At 45.6% G+C, this 26,044-nt stretch overlaps 1 protein-coding gene across 4 annotated transcripts in view; it reads left to right on the plus strand.

Annotated features, from left to right (window-relative positions):
- The window catches only part of LOC119436549 (E3 ubiquitin-protein ligase UBR4-like), a 465,665-nt gene that overhangs the window by 164,341 nt on the left and 275,280 nt on the right, over window positions 1-26,044 (plus strand). For all 4 annotated transcript variants that reach the window (XM_037703422.2, XM_037703424.2, XM_037703425.2 and 1 more), the window contains 4 exons: window positions 5,435-5,617; window positions 17,006-17,128; window positions 21,617-21,751; window positions 23,288-23,379. In XM_037703422.2, the coding sequence (XP_037559350.1) occupies window positions 5,435-5,617; window positions 17,006-17,128; window positions 21,617-21,751; window positions 23,288-23,379 (533 nt within the window). The remainder of the gene's footprint in view (window positions 1-5,434; window positions 5,618-17,005; window positions 17,129-21,616; window positions 21,752-23,287; window positions 23,380-26,044) is intronic.

Consider the following 26,044-nt stretch of genomic DNA (forward strand, 5'->3'; position numbering starts at 1 on the left):
ATGTTTGAGGTTCATTAGACTCACTCTAAAGTCTATTCAGGTGAATGAGTTAAGCTGAGCAGTTTAGAGAACTTTTAGTTCTCCATAGATTCAATACACTTTTGTTAATTGAACTTCTGTTAATATGAGCAAATTTCCCAGCTCCCTTCGTGTTTCTCCTGAAGATGCACTAAAAGAAAAAGTTAGTCCTCCTGTATTGATAGATTATTGTCCCAAGGACCTTGGTATATGTTCTGCACTAAGAGTTACCTTAGCTGCTGGTCACGATTTTGATTCCCAGCTGCCACATCTGCATTCTGATGGAGGCGGAATGCAAAAGTGCTTACGTACCGTCCTTTGGGTCAAAATTAATCCAGAGCCCTCTAGTGTGGCATCTTTTATAGTCCACTGTGCGATTTCAGGATGTTAAACTCCCAAATTTGATTCAGCATTGGTGGCAAAAAAGTTGCTAATTGAAATAACGCACTTTGATGAGCTAGTTGGTACACGACTTTGAAGGCAAACAGCGCTAAAAACTGGATTTATACCAGTGTGTGGCCGAACTAAATCAGTCTTGTATCCTTCTGTTTAATCACGTTCTTTAGCGCGGTTTGCTTTCGCACTAATTGAAGATGATACATCTCCTGGAGACAGCAGATTGTTTGAGAAAATTAATAGCAGTGCATCATCCACATGTAAGCGCAGCATAAGAATCTTGCATTGAGCCAGTTATCTCCGCCACAGTACTCTGTCGGGCATTGCCACCCTTACTTTAGTCAAGGCCACATATGGAGGGCACGACAAGTGCTGGCAGAGTAGAGAGAATAGTTTTGTAAAAACCTTTTAAAATTGGCCAAACTGTATATTGTTACTTGTTGAAATGCAATGTAGGTTGTTGATTTTTTATTCAGTGTTTGACTACTGTTTAACATATGCGGCATGAAACTTAATCCAAAGCTGGATTCATGTATTCAGACTGATGGCACTATTCCTGTTTTATGTGAACATCACCTTCTTTTGCCAGTAAAAATTGGTTCATGGAAAAAAATTACGATTCAGATATTCTAGCTTGACCTGATGTTTCCTTTTAGTAAGGGTGTGCGAATATAAAGCATTTGAACGAATAGAAAATATTTCTTTTCGATCCGTTGCTTGAATCGAATAGTTAATATTTGAAAACAGAATATTTTTCTAATAGTTTTAGAATAATCAGCACCGATGAGCAAGCGGGGGGGGCTCGATAAAGGAAAAATTTAAACATAAGAGTGGTTCATTTTTCTTGCCTCCCTCCTTGTACTACCAGAAACTAACGCATAGCCCAAGTTTTTATACCACTGTGGGCACAGTATTATTTTCTAGGCGATTTTATTGCTTAATGTGTGTGGCACCTATGCTCATGTCCCTCCAATCTGTTGTTATTGTCATATGGTTAGGGGCTTGGTTCATCTATCACATTTGTTGGGGTACGCTCTGCGTGAGGCTAGGGCTGAAGGCAAGCTCCCAATCTAGCCAAACACAGTCGTTCCGTCGTACTCCCCAAGCTGGAGCGTGTGTAAGTGCAGCTACGTTGGGTTTGAGCGAATAAGGCGACCAGCGGTATCAACTCAACAATATTTATTGCTGTTAGCAATAAGGCATGCTGGCGAAGGGAAGTCCACTCTATAATAAGTAATAAACAGGCTTGCCTTGTTGTCTGTGGTAGTCAGGCAAACAAGGTCACTCAAGGGTTGCAGCAGGTATATCCTTATATCCTTATCTGACAGGTTCGAGTTTGGGGCGCCACCAAGAGGGAGTCTCCCGCAGTGGCACTCTTTTATACCTTTTTACCTTTTGCGAGGGGAGTGTCCTTCTCGCACGTCGAATACCTTTTCTTTTCCCGCGAGCCAGGCGGGAAGGGTACGCATATTGCGAGAGGCGAGGGCGAACTGGGAGAGGGCAAAGTGCCTCTCTCGCGTGTCTACACTGGCTCCTGCCGCGTCCGCAACATGCGAACGTGATGTGAGTACGCGGGAGAAGATGGGCACATATGCTTCCCACACCTTCTATCGCAAAGCTTTCTGTTGAGCATGCTCTCAACAACGTTCTAGTACTACTCGCTTTGCTCATGAAGCTGCCTGCCTATTTGCTTAACGCTATGGCTAATTTTAATGCCTGACTTTTCTGGTGACAAAGTACCACCTTAGATACTATAGTCTGCTACTATAAATAACTTATTTCACTGCACAGTGACCAAATAACACCTCAAATACACTATTGTCACTTTACTGTAGGAGCTTATTTCAGTTCAAAACTTCGATTTCTTTGTGTTGTTGGTTGAAATTATGAATGCTTCTAGTAAAATTTTGCGAAAGCACTGTATTGAGAGGGGTTGTCTTATTATTCAAGAAGTATTCGATTTGGTGGTGCCACTATTCGATTCGGTTTTAGATGTTATTATTTGCACACCCCTACCTTTTAGTATCCCTTAAAAGGGTGTTTAACACACTTCTGGTTTTGTCTAAAGAAAATTTAACATTTTTGTTACTTGTTTTCCTGGTGACTATTTGTCAATTTACTGGTTTCATTGATGGTACTTGGTCTAAGGCAATGTAAGTGACGTGACTTTTTAATGTCAATAGCATTCTTAACATATTCTAGCCTCTCGAGGGTCTAGAGTCTGGCAGCCTTGATGTCATTAGGTAGCATGCGAGGGTTTCTTAGCCACGTGCCTGCTCTCCCAAGATCACGTGTTACATAACGCCATTGGGCTAGCTAAAAAGGATGTTCCACATCCCCCCACTATGGTTCTGAGTGGTGCTGGCTAACACTCCTAGGGCTAGATCTAGTAAACATAAATACCCAAGTTAGTGGACGAATCGATGGCCATCGGCCGTAGCGCAATTGGTAGTGCAACGCACGTGTAAAGCGGAGCTTGAATGTTCGGCTCCCGCCAGCAACAAGTTATCTTTTCATCCACTTTCAATTCCCTTTTCTTAATTATTTTTTACATTCCAGTTTCACCCAAACTTAATATTCCCGGATGGTTTCCGTGGCTTCATTGTCTGTTGGCTTTATGTGGTCATGATTAAGAAAATCGAGGCCCTTGGTTGCCCTTTTTCTCTCGTCTAGCCTCTTTATGCCACTCAGTGAAAAAAAAAAAATTCTTAAGAACTTCTTTGGTGCTGGGCGGAATCAAACCCACGGCACACGGGTTCCTCAGGCACAGCAGCCTGACAATTTCACACTACGCCATGAATGCGGGCAGGCAACAACGGATTAATTCTCACCATCGCATTGGCATGCCACACCTCTCAAATGTCACGCAGAAGGAGAGGGGGACTTGGCACATGCTGCTAGATGGCACAGAGTGTCCTGAGGGAAGCACAAGAAAGAGATGAGCACTGCTTCAGTTCTCCCTCATACGTGATGCGTTCCGGTGGTGGAAATATGTGTGTCACTATATTGCTTGAAAGCTAATCGCATTAACATAGACAGTCCTTGTGGGATGGATTCTGCCACAATTTTTTTTTTTTTTTTGCTTAAGTTTTAAAAAAAATGCAATTCCGGGGTGTTACGTGCCAAAACAACACTATGATTATGAGACTCGCCATAGTGGGAGACTCGAGATTACTTTTGACACCACCTGGAGCTTTTTAACGTGCACCCAATGCATGGTACACAGGCGTTTTTGCATTTTGCCCCCAATCGAAAAGCAGCCACTGGACGGAACTTGATACAGCACCCTCGAGCAGTTTTTTGTTTCTGATGCAAGTTGTGCGACCCGTATAGTTCCATTTGTGTGTGCACATCGTACATATGTGTATGTGTCATTGATCTGAAATAGTAACCTTTTCTTCACCTAAAACTGTATTAAAACAAAAAATTCAATGTACTACTTCTTTGTACTTCCAGCTAAATATGCTAGACTCATAAAGGAACACATTATGTGCTGTTGTTTTGCTGTTTCTGCAGGAGAAGCAGTGTTTTTTAATATAGTCATTAGCAAGTTTTGTTTAAAAGCAAGTTGGGTTTCAATAATGAATGCATCTTATTTTGAAGCAAGTTCGAAGAATAAAATCTGTAAAGGAAACAGCTCCAGGTACCTGACAGCATTCTTGGCAACATCAGAAAGATCCATAAAATATTACTCATATTTATGACAGTATATATATATACACACATACAGGGTGTCCCAGCTGTCACGCAGCACGATTTAAAAAGAGGAACGGCATTACGTGAAGCAAACCTAGTGCCTATTGTTTCCAGTACAGTGGAGTAGCCGCCAGTATTTTTTTCGTTACTGAGATTTAATTAATTGTAATTAATTATCTAACTTGAAGTACTGTCCTAATTATCAAAGTGTCAATGAAAAAGTTGTGGAGCAACATGAAAAACTCCTGATAAAGCTTTCTGTTGCTCAATACGTGCTATATAAAAGTGTTTTTCCGAGCATGAAAGAAGCCCGCGAATACACGCAAAGTGCCTCGAGCGGCCAGTCGTGCGGCAATTCTTTGTGTATTTGCGGGCTTCTTTCACACTCGGAAAAACACATTTATGTAGCACGTATTGAGCAACAGAAAGCTGTATCGGGAGTTTTTCATGTTGCTCTACAACTTTTCCATTCACACTTTGATAATTAAGACAGTACTTCTCGAGTTAGATAATTAATTACAATTAAATAAATCTCAGTAACGAAAAAATGACTGGCAGCTACTCCACTGTACTGGAAACAACACGCACTAGGTTGGCTTCGCATAACGTCGTTCCTCTTTTTTTAAATTGTGCTGCGTGATAGCTGGGACACCCTGTATATACACACACACACATGCCGGGTGCTCAGAATTAAGCTTTAAAGAATTTTTAAAAATTGCCTGTGGCAGGTAGCATAATTCCTAGCGTTGAGCTGGGTTATTCGAAGAGGCGGACATTAGTAGCGCGAGAAATCGACACACATATTCAACTAATTAACAAAAATTGACTAATAAACTTCTTAGTTAATTACTTTACGACACATATTGCAATTTACGAATTGTATCCGGCGAGTTTGCAAGACGCATCCACTTGCAATTAATTTCTTGGATGACCCCAGTTTCAAGATATTTCCCAAAGTGTGGGATGAAATACATGGCCGTTCCAGTTACTTTTGTGCTTCAATGTATAAAAAGCATTTTCGTAAAAAAGTGGAATAGTGCATTTTTACGGCGAGTTTGATGGCGGATATCTCCAAACTGGTGTCATTCTGGAAATTCCAAGTGGATATGCCTGACAAGCTCATCGGCTACAATTCGTAAATTGTCATGTGTCGAAAAGTAATTAACTAAGAAGTTAATTAGTGAATTTTTGTTAATTAGTTGAATATGTGTTTAGATTTCTCGTGCTACTAATTTCCCCCTTTCTGTCTACTGTGCTTTGTTCATGCTATCTTACAATGTGCATAATATGATTGATAACAGCACATTTGTCTTGTTGGACATAGGGTACAGCAGCAGTGCAGTACTGCTTCGGTGCGGTGTGGCGCTTGTTGCTGAGCCTGCCACCTTCCATTCAACTGTCAGAGGCTTTGGCAACAGGCAATGCAATGCTTGACCTTCCCCAGATCTTGCATGCCATTGTCTGGGTTTCGAGATTTGGGCATAAGAACTTCAATGTCTGGATCAAGGTATGAATGTTACCGTTTTTCTTTTCCTTGACGTCAGTGTCTGTTTCTGATTGTCTTTGTTTGTAGCTGCTTGCTTGTTCTGTTGTCTCTAGTAACAGTTGCCGACCGATAATTCGAACTCAGTGGAGACTGCATAAAAGTCCAAATAAGCGGGAATCTGAAATAACAGATAATATTTGTATTTGATAATAATATTTGTATGCAGGGATGGAACTGCTGCACTAATTATGCCATCTTGCGCCAAACCACCGAGCTGCGCCAACTTGCGCCAAAGCACTAACTTCGAATGAAGTCGCTAAAATTTACGGGATGTAAGTGTTCAGTGGCAACCACATAGCCATATGCTGGCTAGCATTTAGCCATAAAGCCACGCTAAAGCAATCCATTCCAGCATTGGCGTCTTTGGAGTGTGAGCGTGTTTGGTGGCGCATTGTAATTTAGCCGCATGAAAATGAAAATCGTTTGTGCTATACAATACATTAGGAATGTTTTATATAAGTCTTGCGCGTTTGGCATAATGTGCGGACCAGCTAAAGACGATTTGAACTGGCGCTCTCTTTATGGGGCATTCGGGAAAGAAAGCCGCGCTTGCAGTTGAATGTATAAGTCGTGCAGTTTGTCGTTGTACATTTTAGGGCTCGCCTGTATGCCTTATTAGTAAATCCGCATCGATTAATAGGGAACGCCATGAGTGTAACGCAAAAAAATATTTTGCACGTGCACCATGTCAGGTTACCGGGATGGTAGTGCGGCACGCTGACAAACGAGCTGCTGCTTTCGAGAAACTTCTTGACCAGAAATATCTAATGGCAACCGTAATCGTCACTCAAGTTTGCACTCTGAGTACTCTATATTCTGCACAACCACACCATACAAAATCGGACTTTTGCAGCAGCAAAACACATTATAGGATATAAAGTTTTGGTTTTAGTGAACCATAATGGCCGAATGGGGGTCGGGTCGTAAAGGGTCGGAGAGTACGCGAACGACAGAAATTGCGTTCGTGGCAATGTTGTTCACGATGCGAGTTGCGCAGATGGTCCGAAAAATTTAGGACACCATTGTTTGGCCTACAAAATATTGGTCACCGTTTTACATTGACTGTATGGGGCAGCCCTAATAATCGAGCTTGTGCAAAATATCGGTCAGCAATGCTGATCGGAAAACCCCTGAACACTTTTTTTTTTTCTTTATTCTCTTCATAAATGTCAGAATTTTCTTTTTTTCTTGTTGCCAAGTTATGTGGAATAATGGCAAACATGCAATGACCAACAAAGTAACTTCCCATTTATTCGGTGGTACTTTGCTATGCCAACTGAATGTCACCAAGGATTTCAAAAATAACTAAGGGCATCGGTGTTCACTCTATGTTGATGGGTGTTGTTCATGGTTGTCACAGTCAGTATTTTTTGTTCATTGTGCGCGAATACGTATAATTAGTGAACGATTTAAACATACTAAATCGACGAAATGTCAGTGAAAAAGTTGCAGAATATGTTGAAACATGAGTGATAACTGCATTTAAAGCCACCTAAGATATGCAATAATTATCTAATATCCTTCGTTATCCAATATTGATGTAATTAATGTTAGCTAATTAAACCTAAATATTAGTTACTTGTGCACAACGAAAAAAAAATACTCTTAACCCTTTGTTTAACAGGCGTTGAACATAGTGCAAGTAACAAAAACTGGTATTTTTAGGCTGTTTTTGTTCAAAGTATGTCGGGATGCGTGACTCATGCTTCCCCTGATGTTATTTTCCCCGCATGGCTCGCGTATTCTGTAATCCGGCTTCCCCGCATAGCTAAGCGGCGGTCAGCGTAGATGTTACGAGAGATGGCGCGGGTGTTGCGCTGCTAACGCCACCTAACGGTGGGGTTACTCGGCACACGAGGGAGCAGAGTCTTGCTTTTCGGCGTGGAGTCGGCGAGCAGCACGCACGGACGCGTCGCGTGTGCGCTAGCCCGCTTCACGGGCCCATCCAGAGAAGGCTCAGGAGCACGGCACCAGAATGGACGAACACAGATCGTTCGAACTCGCCACCGTTCGCGTGACCGTACACTTGAACGACTAGGCAATGGTGTCTAGCATGGGGCAAACGTATTCACTCGCTATCCAGTCGCGGTGAGTCGGACTTCCTCGATTTGTCGCGCGCATGTAAATGTTCTATGGGTAGTAATTCGGCTACCACGCATTAGTGTATTGAAAGGTGCAATAAATGCCCTTTTGATTGTTTGCACTACTGTGTTGTCATTCCTTTATCCCAAAAGCACGTGTGAGACCTCACATCTGGCTGCCCAACGTGGACCTCTTGGGGCATCGGGCGATAATTTTGACAGTTTTGCTCGATTCGAGACCTTTGCTTGAACCAAAGCGTATTCCTAGCGTGGATTTTGATCGCTAGCGTCGGCGGCGTGCTTTTTTGAGCCAGGCAATGGTTGCTGTAGCATGTTTGAACTTATCAACATGCTAAACCTTTTCACGAGTGCGTTGAACACTCGTCGGTACGAGAGTCACGTGGTCTGCATCCTGGGAGAGCGAGGCTTAGCGCCCGCGGAGCCTTGGCAAGCCTGAAGCAAGTGAGTATGGAAGCCTCGTGGGTGGTCCGAATTTCTTATGTGAATAGCTTATTCTTTCTCTTTGACTTCGGAAGTCGCGGCTGTGGGAGCCTGGTGGCCACGGGCCACGGGTGCAGGCTACGGGCTGTCTGGTGTTGCGGCCTGGCACCAGGCGTTCCGACGTCGTCTGGGACGGCGGGTGCTGTCAACTTGGATGCTGTGTGCACCGAGTTGGATAGGACCACCTCACAGAGCTAGCGTCTCCTCGCGGCTGCCTGTTCTTTTGCCTAATTTAGGTGGTTTTGGATGCCGGTTGTTGTCAGGGTAGCGACGCATTAGGCCTAAGGCTTTACGAAGCCGCCTGTCGCACTTGGAGGGACACAACCTGATGGACCGTGGCGTTGAGGCGTCGCACATTGCTTCCCTCATTCTAGTTTGCCTCGCACAAATTGAAATTACTCGTTCGACTCAAGAAAGCGAGCTTTATTCACGTGAACTTAGGATCTGAATAGCCGCCTGAAATTTTGCTAGCCGAAGTGAACATCGTGATACGTGGGCGATGCGCATGCCGAATTCCTCTCCGTTGCACTAGTTTAGTGTTTGTCAAGTGTACGCAAGGTGAGCGGAGCCACCCTGGTTTGCTGTCACCTGCACATCGTCTGCGCTGCTGCCCCGGACTACAATCGAGCCACCCCAGGCGACGAAGATGCCTGTGGCCAGTTCGGCACAACGACTTCGGCGGCCGCCAGTGTCCAGCTCGCAACCTTCGGTGGCTGGGAAAAGAGCTGGCAGTCACCAACGGCCACTGCGGCTCTCATCAGCAGGGCGCGTCGGTATGAGCGATGCTTGCTTGTGCAGACTTCTGCGTCGCCGTTTCCGGAATCCTAGGCTGGAGTCGTGCCGTCGAGTCTGCAGAGCTGCTGCTGTGACCAACGGACGCCAGTGGTATACCCCAATGTCGGCGCGCATGTTGTGGATAACGCATGGACATTTCCTCGGCGCGGCCACTGCCACATGTACCAACTTTTGTTCACGACGCACACGTTGATAGACCGTGTGACATGTTTCTCCAGAGTAGGTATAGCGATTTAAGGTTGGGGGGATGTGCGACTCTCACGCATCCGCTGATGTTATTTTCCCCGCATGATTCGCGTCTCCTGTAATCTGGCTTTCCCGCGTAGCTAAGCGCCGGCAGCGGTTGGCTTAGATGTTACGAGAATTGGCACGGGTGTTGCGCTGCTAACGCCGCCTAACGGCGGGGTTACTTGGGCGCAAAAGGCAGAACGCGCTTCCTCTTCGGCATAAAGCAGCGCGCACAGACTCTTCGAGCGTGCGCCGGCCCACTTCGCGGAACCGTCCTGAGAAGTCATAGGAGCACGACACCGGAATGAACGAACACGGATCGTTCTAACTCGCCTCGTTTGCGTGACCGTACACGTGAACGACTAGGCGGTGGTGTCTAGCATGGGGCGAAAGTATTCGCTCGCTATCCGGTCGTGGTGAGTCGGACTTCCTCGATTTGTCGCGCGCCCATGTGAATGTTCAATGGGTAGTAATTCGGCTAGCATGCATTAGTGTATGAAAGGTGCAATAAATGCCCTTTTGATTGTTTGCACTACTGTGTTGTGGTTCTTTTGTCCCAAAAGCACGTGTGAGACCCCACAAATATCAGCCAGAAAAAAAACGCACAGGAATACATATACATTTTATAGAAGTTTTATTACTGCCACATATGTGGCATTCAGGAATGAGAAGTTGAAAATATGAAAACCGGTCTTGATTTCTGGCGGCTCTCAGGAGGCATGGAAATTTTCAATGCACTTGATCTTTTCAGTTTGTACGCACAAGACCGCATTTTTTGCCGAAAATTCGGGTGTGCCTTGTACATGAGCTCAACTTGCACATTTGGGTGTTTTTTGAGCCACTTTCACTGAGGAGTGGCCAACATTGTCATGCCTCACAGACAGCTCTACGTGATGAGCTCTCTTTGATACTGCAGCGGTACCTGAGACTGGTGCCTTTGGTGAAGATGCCGCTGAAGGAACTATGACGGGTGAAATATCAGTACATTCATTGGTCGATTCGGGCATGCCGTTTTGAGAGCACATCAAATCAAGTACAACTGTTCGACTCAAAAATGAGGAACTCAATAATGTCATGATCAACAAGCATCAGAAACATCTTGAACGGGCTTCTCTCTTTCTCCCAGCCATCTGCTGGCCTTAGAACGCTCTGTTCTTCACCGCAGTTGGTGTTGATGTCCTTTTTTACTCAGTGCCATTATTTTTTCTGCTTGTTCTTCTGAGTCGATGTTACCTGCATTTCTTGCTCACGGTCTGTGAAGCTTTCGCTGTCACTGCACAACTCTCTTTGTGGCAGAGTGTACTCTGTACTCTTCGTCACGGTCAGTTCTCTCCAAGTTTTCATTGTTGCTTCCACTTGGATATTGAGACTCAAAGATAATTGCTTGGATTTGCTCCTCTGTAATGCGCTGCCTGCATAATCAAAAGTTTTTAAAAATGTTAATGTACACTAAAATAACCGCTAACAACAAGCACAAAATATATTTACTGCAAACTAATGAAAAAGACAGAACTACACAGCACGAGAAACAGCGTTACACTCATTGTTTATCCGCCAAACTGGACCTCGTGGTCCTGAGTGCCACAAACGTGTATGCAAAAAATAAGCAACAACAAGTGGTGTAATAATAAAACTACCTTGGCGCATTCCACATGCTTCATAGAAGATGATGTTGGTGTTTTGAACTTTATATTACAAGAAATAAACACAGATAAGCAAGAAAAAGCCGCACACTCAGTCTTTGCAGGCCACACGTGGAATCCATGTTTGCAAGACAAGAAACGCCCTTCTGTAGTACCCGTAGCGTCATCTAGAAATTGTAAATGGAAGCATCGACTTCCATGTTAATGGCAGCTAGGAAATAGGGGTTATGCGATTGAATTTTTAAGATAGGAAAATTCTTAGCAGAACTGCCACAGACGTGGCACCTGGGATACAAAGGGTTAACTGGCATTCACAAAAACCTGTCAACATACAATGGGGGCTGTTTTCATAAATCCCTTGGTGATTTTCTTTTTCTTGACCACATTTAGTTGGCACGTCCGGTAAGCAACTTCGTAGTGGAATCTGAGGAACGCATATGGATTTCCTTTGTCGGGTGTATTACATTTTGTTCCTTTAGTGAACTTTCCTCCACCTTGCAGGCTTTGCAGAACTGATTTGCCGTACCCGCCGTGGTTGCTCAGTAGCTACGGTGTTGGGCTGCTGAGCACGTGGTCGCGGGATCGAATCCCGGCCACGGCGGCCGCATTTCGATGGGGGCGAAATGCGAAAACACCCGTGTACTTAGATTTAGGTGCACGTTACAGAACCACAGGTGGTCCGAATTTTCGGAGTCCCCCACTACGCTATGCCTCATAATCAGATTGTGGTTTTGGCACATAAAACCCCATAAATTAATTAAGAACTGATTTGCCGTAACTAGGGATGGGCGAATATTCGGTATTGTCGAATATTCGATCGAATAATTCTATATTCGTTATTCGTTTCAATTCGAATTCACGTATTCGATATTTTCGAATTATTCGGCGCTCCCAAATAGACAGCCAAAACCCACGGACGGCCGGTACACATCTCGGAGGCTATGCTTCACATCAAGGCTTCCATACTTCAACCATGAATCTCGAAGGCTATACGTTTTTGCATTAAAGAGCCGGAGATGTGCCACGTAAAAGAGTAGAAACAGCGCTAGCGTACAACCGAAATGAAGCGGCGGAGTCCGTATCGCCATAGTCATCAGTGAAAATCGTACATGAATGAGAGCAACGACGGAACGCTTCAGGCCTATTTGTGCCTTTATTGCGTTTACCGCGGCGCATAACGCGTTGGCCGCGGGATTTCATAGTCGCCATCCATGATCGCGTCGATAGCTGCCGCGGTTTCTTCCGCAGCAGTTGCGGCAAAAAGTAGTTTCGTTTTCATTCAATACGCACGTCAGCTATGCGCGTGCCTAAAAAGCTGCATAGTGGCCATCCATGATGGCATAGATAGCGGCCTTGATTTTGTCTGCAGTTGTTGCAGCGAACGGTAGTTCGTTCTGACTCGGTGCGTGCGTTGGCCGCGTAGGGTACGGCCACGCTAGCGGCAAAAACGCGCGTGTCAGTGCCTTGCCACGAAGTCCACCGTGGTACAGTGTACTAGAAGGGAGCAGTGGGCTTACTCGGCCGCTCCTCTGACGCAGTCAGCATCGCATCCAAGAGGTGGCGCCACAGGCAACTTCAATGGAAGCTTTGCTTGCAGAAGCTTTCATTTTCCTTGCGTTTCTGTCGGTTTCAGTTCGAAGCAGTTCACACGCTTATTTCTTTTTAATTTTGGCATACTTGAGAGTCTTTACATATCTTTTGTTTAGGCCACATGATATTTGCCATAATAGTACCTTGTACTTAGATTTAGGTGCACATTAAAAAACACCAGGTGGTCCAAATTTCTGGTGTCCCCCACTATGGCTTGCCTCATAATCATACTGTGGTTTTGGCACGTAAAACCCCATAATTTAATTTAATTTTAGTACCTTGAGGTTAATACAGACTGCAACTCTTGGGCAATTTGCTGCCTATCCTAACTCTTAGATCTTTTGTGCAAAGAGCTCGTCGCTGACGAATTTCGCTTATGCGGAAGGGGCCTTCGAATTTTCCGAATTATCGGGTAATCGTAAAAAAATTTTGAACGATAATTTTGAATTAAAGTGGCGGTGACCAAATACACGGTTTCATGCCGTGTCGACCTAATGTAAAATGTTGTCAGACAGAAAACAGTGCGCGCATACTTCACAGCTGGGTTCAAAAAAAAAAAAAACAATCAGGCATGCTTACCAGATTTGTGCCTTTGCTTAGCCGAAATGAATTTGTATATATGGCTTAAATACATTGTTCCACTTTAGTTGTTCCATGCTTCACAGTAGCCTTCTGCGTTTATTATTAACCATCATTATGCCGGCACACATTTGTTAAATCAAATCAAGTTTATTTTTTCCATAAAGAAATAGAGGGAAGCCTGAACAAAAAGTGAAAACTAGTTCACTTGACAAAGGCTCAGGCCTATTCTTATGTACAGCTATATAAGGGTCAGCAAAATGAAGATAACAGGGCTGTTGCTGACACAAAGCTTTTATTTGCAAGAAGTACAGCAAGCCATTGTTTCATGCACTTCAACTCATGTGCAACGGCAACAACAGCTGCTTTCCTGCCTTGTCACAGTTAATTCCTTTCACATAAAAATGCAGACGTGTGACAATGTAAAAACTAATTATTTTACCTGGGAGGCTAAGAGCGTGCACATTGCAGCCAACTTCGAGGGAAAGCTTACTCTTAACAACTGCCAGCATATCTATAAAGCTGTCAGAGTGTAGCTCACTCTGACAGAATCATTCTGTGAAAATATCCTCTAGCTTTTTCAGGAAGCCGTACAGCTTACTGGAAGGATAAAGGAGGCCTCCTCGGTGACAGAAGTTTGTTAGCCGGGCAAGTTGAAAACTTTCGCCTGGTGGCGTCATAGTAAGCAGCTTTATGCATTCTTGGCATTTTGTGCTGGCATTGACAATACACTTTCGCGCAACATAGCCCGCAATGTGGTAAGTGAGCCTCAAGTCGCTTCTGGCCACGTGCTGGTTATGGTCGTTTGAAACCCGCAAGCCCGTACAATGCTGGGGTACCACGTTTTGTGTGGCCTCTGTGGCAGTAGCGCTAGCAGCAGTTTGAGTGCACTCATTTCTGTCACCTGATGCTTCGAGAGAGTCAACTTCCAGTAAGGAGGCCAGTGTACCTTCCTCGCAGTTTCCTTCACTAACTGACCTAACTAGACCATAAAAAGAAAGACAATTCACAGTGATCAGGAACTGCGTTGGAGTTGAGCACAAAACGTGGCTCGAAATGGAGCTCGCATACTGCGCTCGTGTCGTCCAGGGGCTTGACAGCTGTGTGGAGGTTCTTTTTCCACTCTTTCCGCCTATTTTTATCCTTCGGGACACCAAACAAGGACAACTTTGGCCCATCCTTCACCTAAACATAGCCTGGTTGGCACCCATGCACGTAACAGTGGTTTTGTCGATGCCGCGGCATGGCTCGGTTACTGCAAGGCATACTAATCTCTTGCAGGCTATGTGCGAAAAAGAACACTCAAGGAAAAAAAAAAAAAAACCACGCGACGACGTCCACAGAAAAAACAACGCAGCTCAGCAACTCCAACTAATATGATCGGGTACTGGGCGGGCACTGGGCAGCTGCGCCGTCGCACCCACGTTCCATTGAAACCGACGCCAGCGCCGCCGCTTGGGCTATCGGAGAAGCTCATATCGGCGACATTCGTGGAGCCACTGCATCGCATAGCCTCCGCCGGAGAGTAAGCCCACTGCCCCCTTCTAGTACACTGTAACCGTGGCAAGCGTGTCTCGCCGCGCGGCAGCGCGATAAGATCTCGCGCGCTCTCGGAACGAGTAATCACCGTGTGCGGAAAGGGCACGATCGGACAGCGTCCACAAATCCCTCCATGTAACCGCGAGAGACGATAATCGCCGATTGGAAAGCCGGTGTGGAGCGGCGGCGGTCTGGTTACCATGGCTCCCTGACGTCAGCCTCGACGCTCTTGATTGTTTATTCATCGCGCGGCACGCCGTAAAACCCCCGATTCCTGCCGCTTTTGCCGCACGCGGCATGACGCGTTGCCGCTCGTGGCATGGACGCGCGCGTTCTTGCCGCTAGCGTGGCCGTGTACCACCGCAAAGTCGCCGTTCATAATCACGTTGATAGCGGCCGCAGTTGCAACAAGCAGTTGTTTCGGTTTGACTCTGTGCAAAGCTGTCAAGGATGAAGAGCATCGGCTACATCGCGATGGACGTGCAATCTGCTGGCGGTCAGCTTACTGGCGAAAAAATAATCGGGATGTGCAAAGCCTGTCGCAAATAATGGCGCGCGCCGCGGCCGTTCTGCGAAGGAAGTCGCGAGGCCCCGATAGCCGCTGCAAGAGCCAATCAGTCAGGAGATGACAAGAATTGCAGCTTCCGCACTGCTTTTGTGCAAAATAGCAAAAGGATTTGCTCATCCATTACACTAATAAAATCGGGCTGACGTAGTAAGCATTTGCTTATTGTTTTCTGGATACCCTGATAATTCGGCATTCGGTTAATTTGGACATTTTTTTTTTTTTTTCAGTCCCGTGAAATTAGAATTAACTAGGTTTTACTGTAATATGTTATATATACTATTTGAACTATTTCATTCAAAATTATTCGACCATATCACTATTCACTTTGAATTAACTTCGAACCTCAAAATCACTATTCGCCCATCCTTAGCCGTAATCTAGTAGTGTTCTGCAAAGTCTTTTTGCAAAGTCAAATAAAGAGCATTTTTTCTTCACTGGTCTGTATTTCAGTCATGTTAATCCTTACCTAGCATGCTCCAAAACAAACAATTCCTGCTCCAAACCTGCTCCAATGGTCCAAATTTGCTGCTCCCAGAGCTGCTCCAAAACACCCTTGGCCGCTTCCATCCCTGTGTATGTGTCTGCACAGTTTTATGCATTATAGTATGGAAGTTGTTTTGGGGCAACAAGGAACAGTGAAGTATTGTTAGCACTGCTTAAAATTAAGGCTTCTTGCTGCCAGGCTCTGCATCTGAAAGGAAATAGAAAGTCAGTGATTCCAGTCCTGCGCCAACTGCGCCAAAGTGCGCCAAATGGGATTTACAGCGCCATCCTGATACAATCGACGAAAATTGCGCCTAATGCGCCAAATAGTCTCGGATCTGACGGCGTCTTATTGCCAACAATTGCACCACCGGGGAATTAAAACGTGCAATGTGATGATAGGGCGAGCCTTAGTTGCAACCTTAGTTGCGAACAGGAGACGAAACAGCACTAGTGCGTGCGTCCGGATCACCTTTTGGACTTTATACGGAACATCTATGCGCCATAACCAATTTTAGGACCCCAACGCGTCATTGACACCATCTTTAGATAGCAAATACGGATTTCAAAAGCCATGCTTTTGCTAGTGTAAACCGAAAATACGTCGTAGGTGTCGCCTCCGGCACTTTGGGCGACCAATCCCATCGTCAAGCCACGAAGCCAAGCGACATGAAAAGTCAAAATTGCCGCTCGGGCTGGTGCGGGGTGGCAGTTCGCAACGCATGATGCGGTAACAGTCCCACAGTTGCGATGCATTGCATCCTTTTTAGAGGTATGCCACGACCGGCCGAAAACGACGTAACAGCCGGGAAAACGCAGCACCCGAGAACATAACAGCGGAGTTCTACTGTATCTTGTTTGAAGCGCAATAATAACTGCATGCCGCCAATGTGTCCATCATATCCGTTTCTGGATATCCCAAATGACATCTGGGAAAACTGGCAATATATGAAACAATATCAATTTGTGTGTGTGTGTCGCATGCACAGAAGAGCATTTTTTTTCTCCACGAGATCTGCAATGGATGGAAATGTTTACCAAGCTTCTCGTAAGAACGTACGAATTAAGTCCTTGAATGTAAATTGCAACTCGCTTTTTCGAAATACTACTTCAGGATGTGAAAAATCAGCTGCTCCCAAATGCCAAATTGCCTGCTCCAAAGTGCTCCAAAATGAAATTTCTGGTGCTCCAAAAATTGCTCCAAATCAGAAGTCTGCAGTAGCATCACTGGAAAGTGGTAACACAAAGCAAATGCTGAGCAAACTGCACGTATCATTGTCTATAGTTTCTTGAAGATACTACTTATTCTTCCTCTCTGCAGCAGCCCCCTTTTTTGTTCCAGGATTCTCTAGTGAAGCAAGGCATGACACAACAGCGGGCAGAATCCACTGTGCATCAAGTCACAACAAATGCCAGCCAGCTTCTGTTTGATGTGAGAGTGTTCAAGCAGCTGGCCAGCAAGCAGGCAAGCATTACTAGACGTTCTTGTTTTCCTCTCGCTCTCTCTTAGACAGGCTCTTTTCCTGCATTTTTGTTGAACTTCTGTTGACACGTGAATGGTAACTAGGCCCAAATAGGTTCACTTATTTGGACCTCCTGATAAATTTGGTGGGACTAACTAGGCGGTGTTTCAACATGCACCTTAAGGAAGACAAGCGTACACTGAAAAGCAAATGAATAACTTAGCAATGCATGGTTGTGACTGCAGATGTGCCACAGAATTAGAGTGGCCACCAGTTTTATACCACTGCCCCAATCAACGCATACAAGAAATAAGTTAAGCTTATCACATACAAAGAGCAAGATCAAGCTGTGTAATCCAGTCCTCTGGAACGAACAACAGTAGAACATCATTTCTACGTTCTTGTGTATTATGATTTCCCAATGCTAACATTAGCAATCAAGAATAGGGGTGTGCAAATACTCGAATATTACCGAATCAAATCGAATAGTTGCGACATTTGCTTTGCCGTGACCCTCCCGACTTAACCCCTCAAGTGTTTTATTTTTTGGAAAATTTTCTAACCAAAAGTGCCTTTTTTTTTTATTGCTGATTATGAATCCATACTGTACTAAAAAGCAACTATGTGTGGAATCTCGATGATACGAATCTCACAGGGTCACGAAAAATATTCGTATTAGCCGAAATTCGTATCATCGAAACGCAATTAAAACTAGCCAAATTGTAGACGTGGGGATCAGATCGCGAAAATCGCAAGAAAAATCTATTTTTGAAAACCACCCGTTTCGGTGTCTGCAACGCCTAATCTACGCTGCATCAAAATGGTTTGTTCGAAAACGCACTAAAAGTGCCAGAGAAAGATTAATTCTTCAGTGCGCAGGGTGAGAAAACAGCTTTAAATCGCGCAAAATCACTGCAGTTCACGAAGACATATCTCGTATTTCCCGCCACCGAGTGCCGCCATCTTGGTATCGTTCGAAAGCTCAAAATTTCGCCGTTCCGCTTCTCAATTCGTCCGTAGTCGCCATCTTGTAACAAACGCACAAACACAAAAGAAGCACGGATCTGCGATAGGTAGTCACATGGGCCCTCCGTTGAAAGCGGGCTTTTAATTGGCTGCCTTGCTGAAAGGCATCTCTCCATTGGTTGCTGCTGTGACAGGGGCAAGATGGCAACCGCAGTTGTCTGCTTCGTAAACCACGCTGGCGTCTTCACTTGGCACGCATAATTCGGATTACTGAGAGCTCCCAGGTTAGTGATGGATTGTCGCTCGTTGGAGAAGAAATTTTGGATGAAGCACGCCTTCGGAATACGGAAGCGCAAGCCTCCTACGGCAAGAAAAATACGTCAATTAGCGGGAGAAGCGGAGGAGCGCCCGACTGAACGTGCTGCGCTACCTTGCACCATGGATTACGTGCCACGCTATCTTGCACCTTGTGACTCTGGCAGCGAAACTGACAATCGCCCTGTGCCATCGGCACCGATAACGCAGTCGACGGAAGACGCGCCAACGGAGGCTCCAGCGCCTCGGCGTACGGCCGCGCGAATCAGCCGAGATCGTATCTTGGTAGACATAGCTCTCTGCGACCAGACAAAATGGCGCAAACACAAAGAACGCAGCCCGAAGTATAGCAGCCACTCCGTCCGGCCGATGGCACACGTAAAAGGAGGAAAAGCACAAAAGCAACAAAACCACCACCGCTTCAAACTCTTCGTGCCCAGTCGTGGCCTTTGCGCTGTCCGGCGCCGCGTCCGCGCCTCCACACCAAAAGAGAAAGGGAGAAAGCGCATGACTGTGCGCTGTTCTCTTTTTGGGCCGTCAGTGGGGTGGCGTTTATTCGTATCAACCGACGCGGGTCAAAAATCTATTCGTAACAACCGTTCTCTAGCATGTTGCAAAGTAATGGGGCTCGGCTGGGACCACAGAAAAATTTGTATCATCCGGAAATTCGTATTAGCCGTGATCGTATCATCGAGATTCCATTGTACTCGATGTTGAAAAAATATTTGCACCACATACTAAGTCAAATCAACCCAATACAGTTTATTTCTGAACATTACATTGGAAACTAGCTGCCTGCTGCTAATAAAAAATACAAACCGCATTAAGAAATCAGTTGCAAACGCTTCATCATTCTTTCACGTAGGCTAATCAACCTAATCAATCTACCCATTTTTGAGGTGGCAGTGTCAACTGGAACGAGAGTATTTTAGCTTTTCAGCCACGCTGCTATTAGTTTCTTTGACCACTAGTGTAATCAGCTCATAGTCGAGAAACTGCTGTACAGTATAGACCACTTATAACGTAACCACTTATAGTGCAGGACCGGATATAGTGCGGTCTTTTCAGACTCCTGTTAATTTTCCCATAGCACTCCATGTATACACGTATCGCTTATAGTGCAGTTGCGGGAAACAAAATACCGGTTACAGTGCGGCTGCCTGGGAGTACGGAAGTCAGCGGAGACGGCGAACACTCACCTCAAACGGGCGCCCCAAAGAGTGCTCGAGGAAGAAAGAGAGACGAAGTGGAGGAGAAGGGCACGTGTTGTGAATGAACAGCCAGTGAGGCTGAAACCAGAACCTTGAGTGCGAGTTGTGAAATATCACGGCGCGCATAGTGAGCGAGGGCCACGAAACTGCCAGCACCGGCCAACGCTCGCTTCACGATAACGGCAGTAAACGAACCTTCAGGGAGCAGGCGGCGCCAGCACAGCACGGCGAAGGGCACACGCGGAGACCATGGAATGTGAGGGAGGAGAGCGGCAGGGAAGCGAATTTCGCCTCGGCAACTCCGCCGCTTCGCTGGCTCCCCTTGCCCTCACTCGTAGCTCCCTCACTTTCGACTGTCACTGTGCGCGCCCGCCGCCGTGCAGGCGCCGCTGCTCCAGCCGGCCCGGCGCCAGCTCCCCGAAGTTTCGTTTTCTGCCGTTATCGGGAAGTTGGCGTTTGCCGGCGTGGGCAGTTTCGTTGGCCGGCCTGGGAGAGCACCGCTGCTTCCCTCTGTGCCGTAGCCGCAGCGTGCAAGGTCAACACGCGACTAGAAAGTAGAGGAAGCATAAAGGAGAAAGAAGGGTTCACTGCGATTTTCTACGTGTGGCTACGGTAGCGTAGCTGAGACGTCGGCACAGTCGGCACGTGCACGCATGTTCCGGCGCAATGCAGACTCGGTGACCTTGCCATTTGAAAGAGGGTGAAATTTTCGCCGCGTTTTTTTTTTTTTTTTTGCGTGCGACATTGAGGGGTCTCTCCTAAGCTTTTACTCCATGGCAGTGCCGGAGCAATGCCGGTCGGAGGCCCCGCCGTGTGAATTATTTCGAATTAACGAGATTCAACTGTAAATTGAATGCAAACGGTCTAGCCGCATTCCTCGACTGTCGCATACGCGAGGCGGCTCTGTGCACATGTTTTGCATATGTGCAGGCCTTAAAAATTGTTGCTTTGTTTATGGTGCGGTACCGCTTATAGAGCGGATATTCGCGACTCCGGCGACTTACGTTATAAGCGGTCTACACTGTATTTACTCCAGACGGTCATCTGGCCGTATCAGATTGAAAATCTTGCCTGGAATGGCCAAAAATGCAAACCGAGGAGGCTTCACGCCAGGATTGTCGACATCAAGCTACGCCCATTGACGAGCACTCGCAATGTTCGCTTCAGAGGTGTTCTCATCATCACCAGAAGTATTGCTTAATTCAGCGTCATCGCTGTCTTCTTCACTTCCGGGCGCAAGATAAACATCGGTATCCGAATTATCTTCATTGGAAAAAGATGACGAAGATGAAAACCTTATCTTTTGAATTGAGAGGCCAGCTATGCATCTCTCGCCGCCACCTGACAGCATGTTTGCAAAAAAAAAAAAAAACGGCACTACTGTTACAGGAGAAACCGAAATGTTCTAGTGCTTCCATCTGGTTGGCGACATGCGATCTAAGCCATAGACGAGCGCTTCTCGTTCTGAACACTCAAGAGGAGAACCCATTCTGGTGTCGCCAAAATAGTTTGGGGACACTTTGGCTAGGACGAGTTCTGCTCATCCGAAACACTTAAGGGGTTAAAAATGACAGTTAGGAAATTACGCCGAACCTGACAATAAAGAAGCCGGCAGATCCCACGCCCTGTGGGAATCGATGTTATGCGAAGCAGTGTGCGGGGAGCCTACCAAGTTAATGAAACGACCATGAGAGCACCAAGACGTAGGTGGCTGCCTCATGACCTACATGACATGCATGTCATGGCCTATCATTTATGTTCGTCATACACTCTTGTCATACCGTGCCAATTTCGGTACCTACCAAGTTAACGAAACGACCTTGAGAGCACCGACGTAGACGGCTGTTTCATGACCTACATGACAGGCATGTCATGACATTCATTTCATGAAATATCATTTATGCCTTTCATATAAACACTGTTCCTTTTTTCTGCGCGTCTTGTTTTGCGGGACAATCGAGGTAACCAGTGCACTCACTATGCTCATACTCGTTACAGCTGGGTCAAGGACCAGCCGACCTGTCGGGCCCTGTCAGTCGCACTGAGCTGCCACATCTCATGGACTTGTTTGTACTGGAGGCCCTTATTGCAAAGCTGCAGGTCTCCTTGGATTTCACCCTCTTGAAGCCTACGGTGGGTGCAGCCTGTGTACTGCAGAAGTGTGAAGGCGTTAGGAAAACTAGTGCACTGTGCTACAAATGAAAATTAAAATAGAGAAGCTGTATAGTACCATCCTTTATTCGACAGTCAGTATGTTTTGCCACTTACTGGCAACATTTGCATGAGAAGGGACACATGCAAATTGATAGTCACTGTCAGACAATGTTCTTTTGCTAGTCACAAAGGCTTCAGGTACATGCCTACAATGTTCGTGAACTTCATTAAATCAAAACTTGGGAATAAAGTTGCTTTGCTATTTTACTCATTATATTACAACCTGGCAGTGAAAAAAGTTTGTTATGACACTGATATTGCTAAATTGGGGTTTGTTATACTAGGTTTAACACTATATGATGTACTGCATTGTAAACATGTAGTTCCACCTTTCATACATAAAAGGGAATGTATGCAAAGTTTCTTCGTCGCACAACAATGTTAAATGGGCAAAAGTCTACGCAGTACATAAAGACTGGCTAGTATTACTAAGGTTGCTACTTGGGCCTGTTGGTGTACCATTCGAACATATAACATTGTGTGTAAAAGACACGGACAAAAGCAAGGAACAAAGATACACACACAGATTCACACACAGCGCAAAGACACACACATTTGCTCTGTGTGTATATCTTCATTTTTTGCTTTTACCTGTGTCTTTTATGTGTAACATTATACGTTTCAATATTACAGCACAAGGGGAACAAACTTGATTCATAGGTATTGAGACTCGATACAAAAATGTGTCTCGGGACTTGTTTTATTATAAGTATTTTCCCTGTATGCAAGATGAATCAGGGAAACTAAGGTGTTTAATTATTGCTAGTAACAACAATGTGAAGCTAACAATAAAGCTACGGAAAGCTCCCGCTGGCGCAAGGCCCCCGCCCCCCCTGCCTGCTTTCATTTCGCTTTGCCTTTTTATTCCTGCATTTTCAATTTAAAAACTGTTCATTTCTGCTATGCTTTGCCTGGCTTTGTCTTTCCTAAGTATGTTTATTTTTTTGCCCGTCGTCACTGCTTGTCACATACGGCTGTTTGCTGGTTATAGTGATATCGGCTGCTCAATGCGACGGAGAAAAGATCAGAATCAAGAAGAAAATTTTCAATACAGCACCTCTTTTACTGTTGGTTATTCTTTTGGGGGGGGGGGGGGGGGGGGATTGGAATACAAGATTAGATGCAAGCTGCACTTGCAGCCAGTGTCCATTTGTCATGCGGAGGATGAAGAAGCCCCAACGAAGTTGCAGCTGCCAAAGTCACTGAGTGTATTGGACGCATTTTCCACGGCCGGCTAGCCTAATTTTTTTCTTTTACATTCAAACTTCTGCATGTCAACATAATTTTAGATGCAAAGTTCTCAAGGGGCATTTCTTAGGAGGATAGAATTTACCTTCTTCACATTAAAGCTGTCATTGTAGTCATGTTGTTTAGCAGTGTGTGGCTTGTGTGTGTGCTTTTTTTAAGAACAGTTTGTAAAATATGTTGACCTTTTGTTTTTGTATTTTCCTTCAGAATGAAAATCACAGCCGGGATGTGAAGGAGTTTTCATGGGAGATCTTTCCAATTCTTCTTCGTCTCGTCAAGCTCTACAACACATGCATCAGGTGCGGGGATATACTTTGCCTTGTTAGAACTTATCCCCATACAGACTGGCATATTTAGTGACATTTTGAGCTAGTGCACTTCTCTACAGCGAGTGTCACTTAGGCAGCATGCTGCTAGACGGGAAAGGAAAGTGTCCTTTGGAATTGATGGCAGTTTCGATCGGTAAATCAGCTGGCACATTATATATTGTTATTTTTAGGAAATATTTACGAAATAACATTGCCATGATCAATCTTCACGAGTGAAGATGAGATGGCATTGCAAGGAACACCCAAGAGATGTGTTGTGCATGTAAAAGTTCTGAGGTGTAAAGCGTTAGCACCTAAAAAATAAGATGGCTGTTATTGCCAGAGGAAAAAATGGTGGTTTATATCAGTGTGGACACCTCTAACATTTTAAATCACAAAGATGTCAGAATCACAAAAAAGTCATTTTAGAATGAGTGCTGACCCAGCATTGAGTATTTGTTAGTATATATTTTTGAAGCACCACTATCGAAGCTACACACTTTGACGTAGTGAAGGGAGTTCGATGAACGCACTCGCTGGCGAATGTGTTCTTCAGCTAGTGTCGTTAAACCTTTCCATCTGCGAATTACACCAATGGCAAAATGTACTCACTCAAAGTAATGAATTTGCCTAACACAGCAGTATTACCTTGCCTTGTCAATTAGCACTCACCACCTGGTCCCAGAAAGTCTATGCGTTACAATGTGGCATGAAATTCTCAATAACTTTTTTTTTCTTCTGATTGCTGAAAAATGAAATAATTTCAGTGGGCTATGTGTTTCCATTTGAACAAGTGTTAGTTGCAGCTACTGTAATACAGTTGAACCCACTTATAACATTATTCAAGTGCCAAGAAAAATCCCAATTTTATGTTCAATAATTGTTATAACCAGGTTCCATGAATAAAAGCAGAGGGGACAAATATACAAACATTTTAATTAGACGGAAGGAAGTGCAGCCGGGAACCCACTTATAACGACACTGGTTTTAACAATACAGGCGAACCCACTTATAATGATAATGTTACGCGAAAGATGAGTCAGTTAAACCAGAAACTATTTACAGATTATATTTACAGCAGCGGTTGCAGTGCTGCCACAGCGTGGCCACAGCGATCCACCTGTTCCCAGAGGTAGATAGAGGAAAAGGGCAAGGGGCATGTGTGCCTATCCGCCCTCTCCCCCTAGTGCTCGCGTCTCCTCTCTATCCTTGTTGCAGCTGCTCATGGCTGTTCATGTGCAGGCCACGTGCCGCATCTTGGAGGTAATCTACGACGAGTGCAAAGGCCGAGTAGAGATGTTTGGTGCCTTCACGCACATTTTGTTCCTGCACTTCTAGTGTTAGCTGTCACGTAATTTCAAGTTTCCAAGGTATGGTGCGAAGCGTTCGCTCATGTTACAACAGTGATTGTTCATGTTCATCGAGTGATCTTTGCCTTAGCGCGCGTGACACCGATAAAACTATGAACCTTTCTTCATGTAGTTGTCTCTTTGCTATCGCCATCAATGCTCTTGCCTTTCTGGTGAAACTGCGACATTTCTTCTTTTTTTTTTCTCTCAGAACGAAAATCCGTATCTTTTTGCACTTCGCCATCTGATGATCGTTGCGGGCACTAAGTGCGGTCAGCCTTGGCGTCCAAGATTTACGGCGCTGTGAGCCATGCCGCTGCATTGATCTCTGCACGATCTGCACCGCGAACGCTGATGCTCATAACCACGCTGTTATGTCTCGACCTTCTTGCGATTTGTTTATAAGCGAGTACTGACAAGATACAGTATAGACCACTTATAACGTAACCTCTTATAGTGCAGGACAGGATATAGTGCGGTCTTTTCAGAATCCCGTTAATTTTCCCATAACACTCTATTTATACATGTATCGCTTATAGTACAGTTGCGGGAAACGAAATACCGGTTACAGTGCAGCTGCCTGGGAGTACGGAAGTCAGCGGAGACGGCGAACGCTCCCCTCAAACGGGCACCCCAAGGAGCGCTCGAGGAAGAAAGAGAGACAAAGTGGAGGAGAAGGGCACGTGGTGCGAATGAACAGCCAGTGAGGCTGAAACCAGAATCTTGAGTGCGAGTCGTGAAATATCACGGCACGCATAGCGAGCGAGGGCCACGAAACTGCCAAGGCCAGCCAACGCTCGCTTCACAATAACGGCAGTAAATGAAATTTCAGGGAGCGGGCGGTGCCGGCACGGCACGGCGAAGGGTGCACACAGAGACCGTGGAATGTGAGGGAGGAGGGCGTCAGGGAAGCTGATTTCGCCTCGGCAACTCTGCTGCTTCGGTTGCTCCCCTCACCCTCCCTCATACCTCCCTCACTTTCGACTGTCACTGTGCGCGCCCGCCGCCGTGCAGGCGCCGCCGCTACAGCCGGCCCAGCGCCAGCTCCCGGAAGTTTCGTTTTCGGCCGTTATCGGGAAGCGGGCGTTGGCCGGCCGGGGACAGCGCCGCTGCTTCCCACTGCGCCGTAGCCGCAGCGTGCAAGGTCAACACGTGACTAGAAAGTAGAGGAAGCATAAAGGAGAAAGAAGGGTTCACTGCCATTTTGTACGCATGGCTACGGTAGCGAGGCTGAGACGTCGGCACGTACACACATGTTTCGGCGCAACGAAACATGCGTTTTTTTTTTTTTTTTTTTTTTTCGCGCG

This window comes from Dermacentor silvarum, chromosome 1 (assembly GCF_013339745.2).
Source record: "Dermacentor silvarum isolate Dsil-2018 chromosome 1, BIME_Dsil_1.4, whole genome shotgun sequence".
NCBI lineage: Eukaryota > Metazoa > Arthropoda > Arachnida > Ixodida > Ixodidae > Dermacentor > Dermacentor silvarum.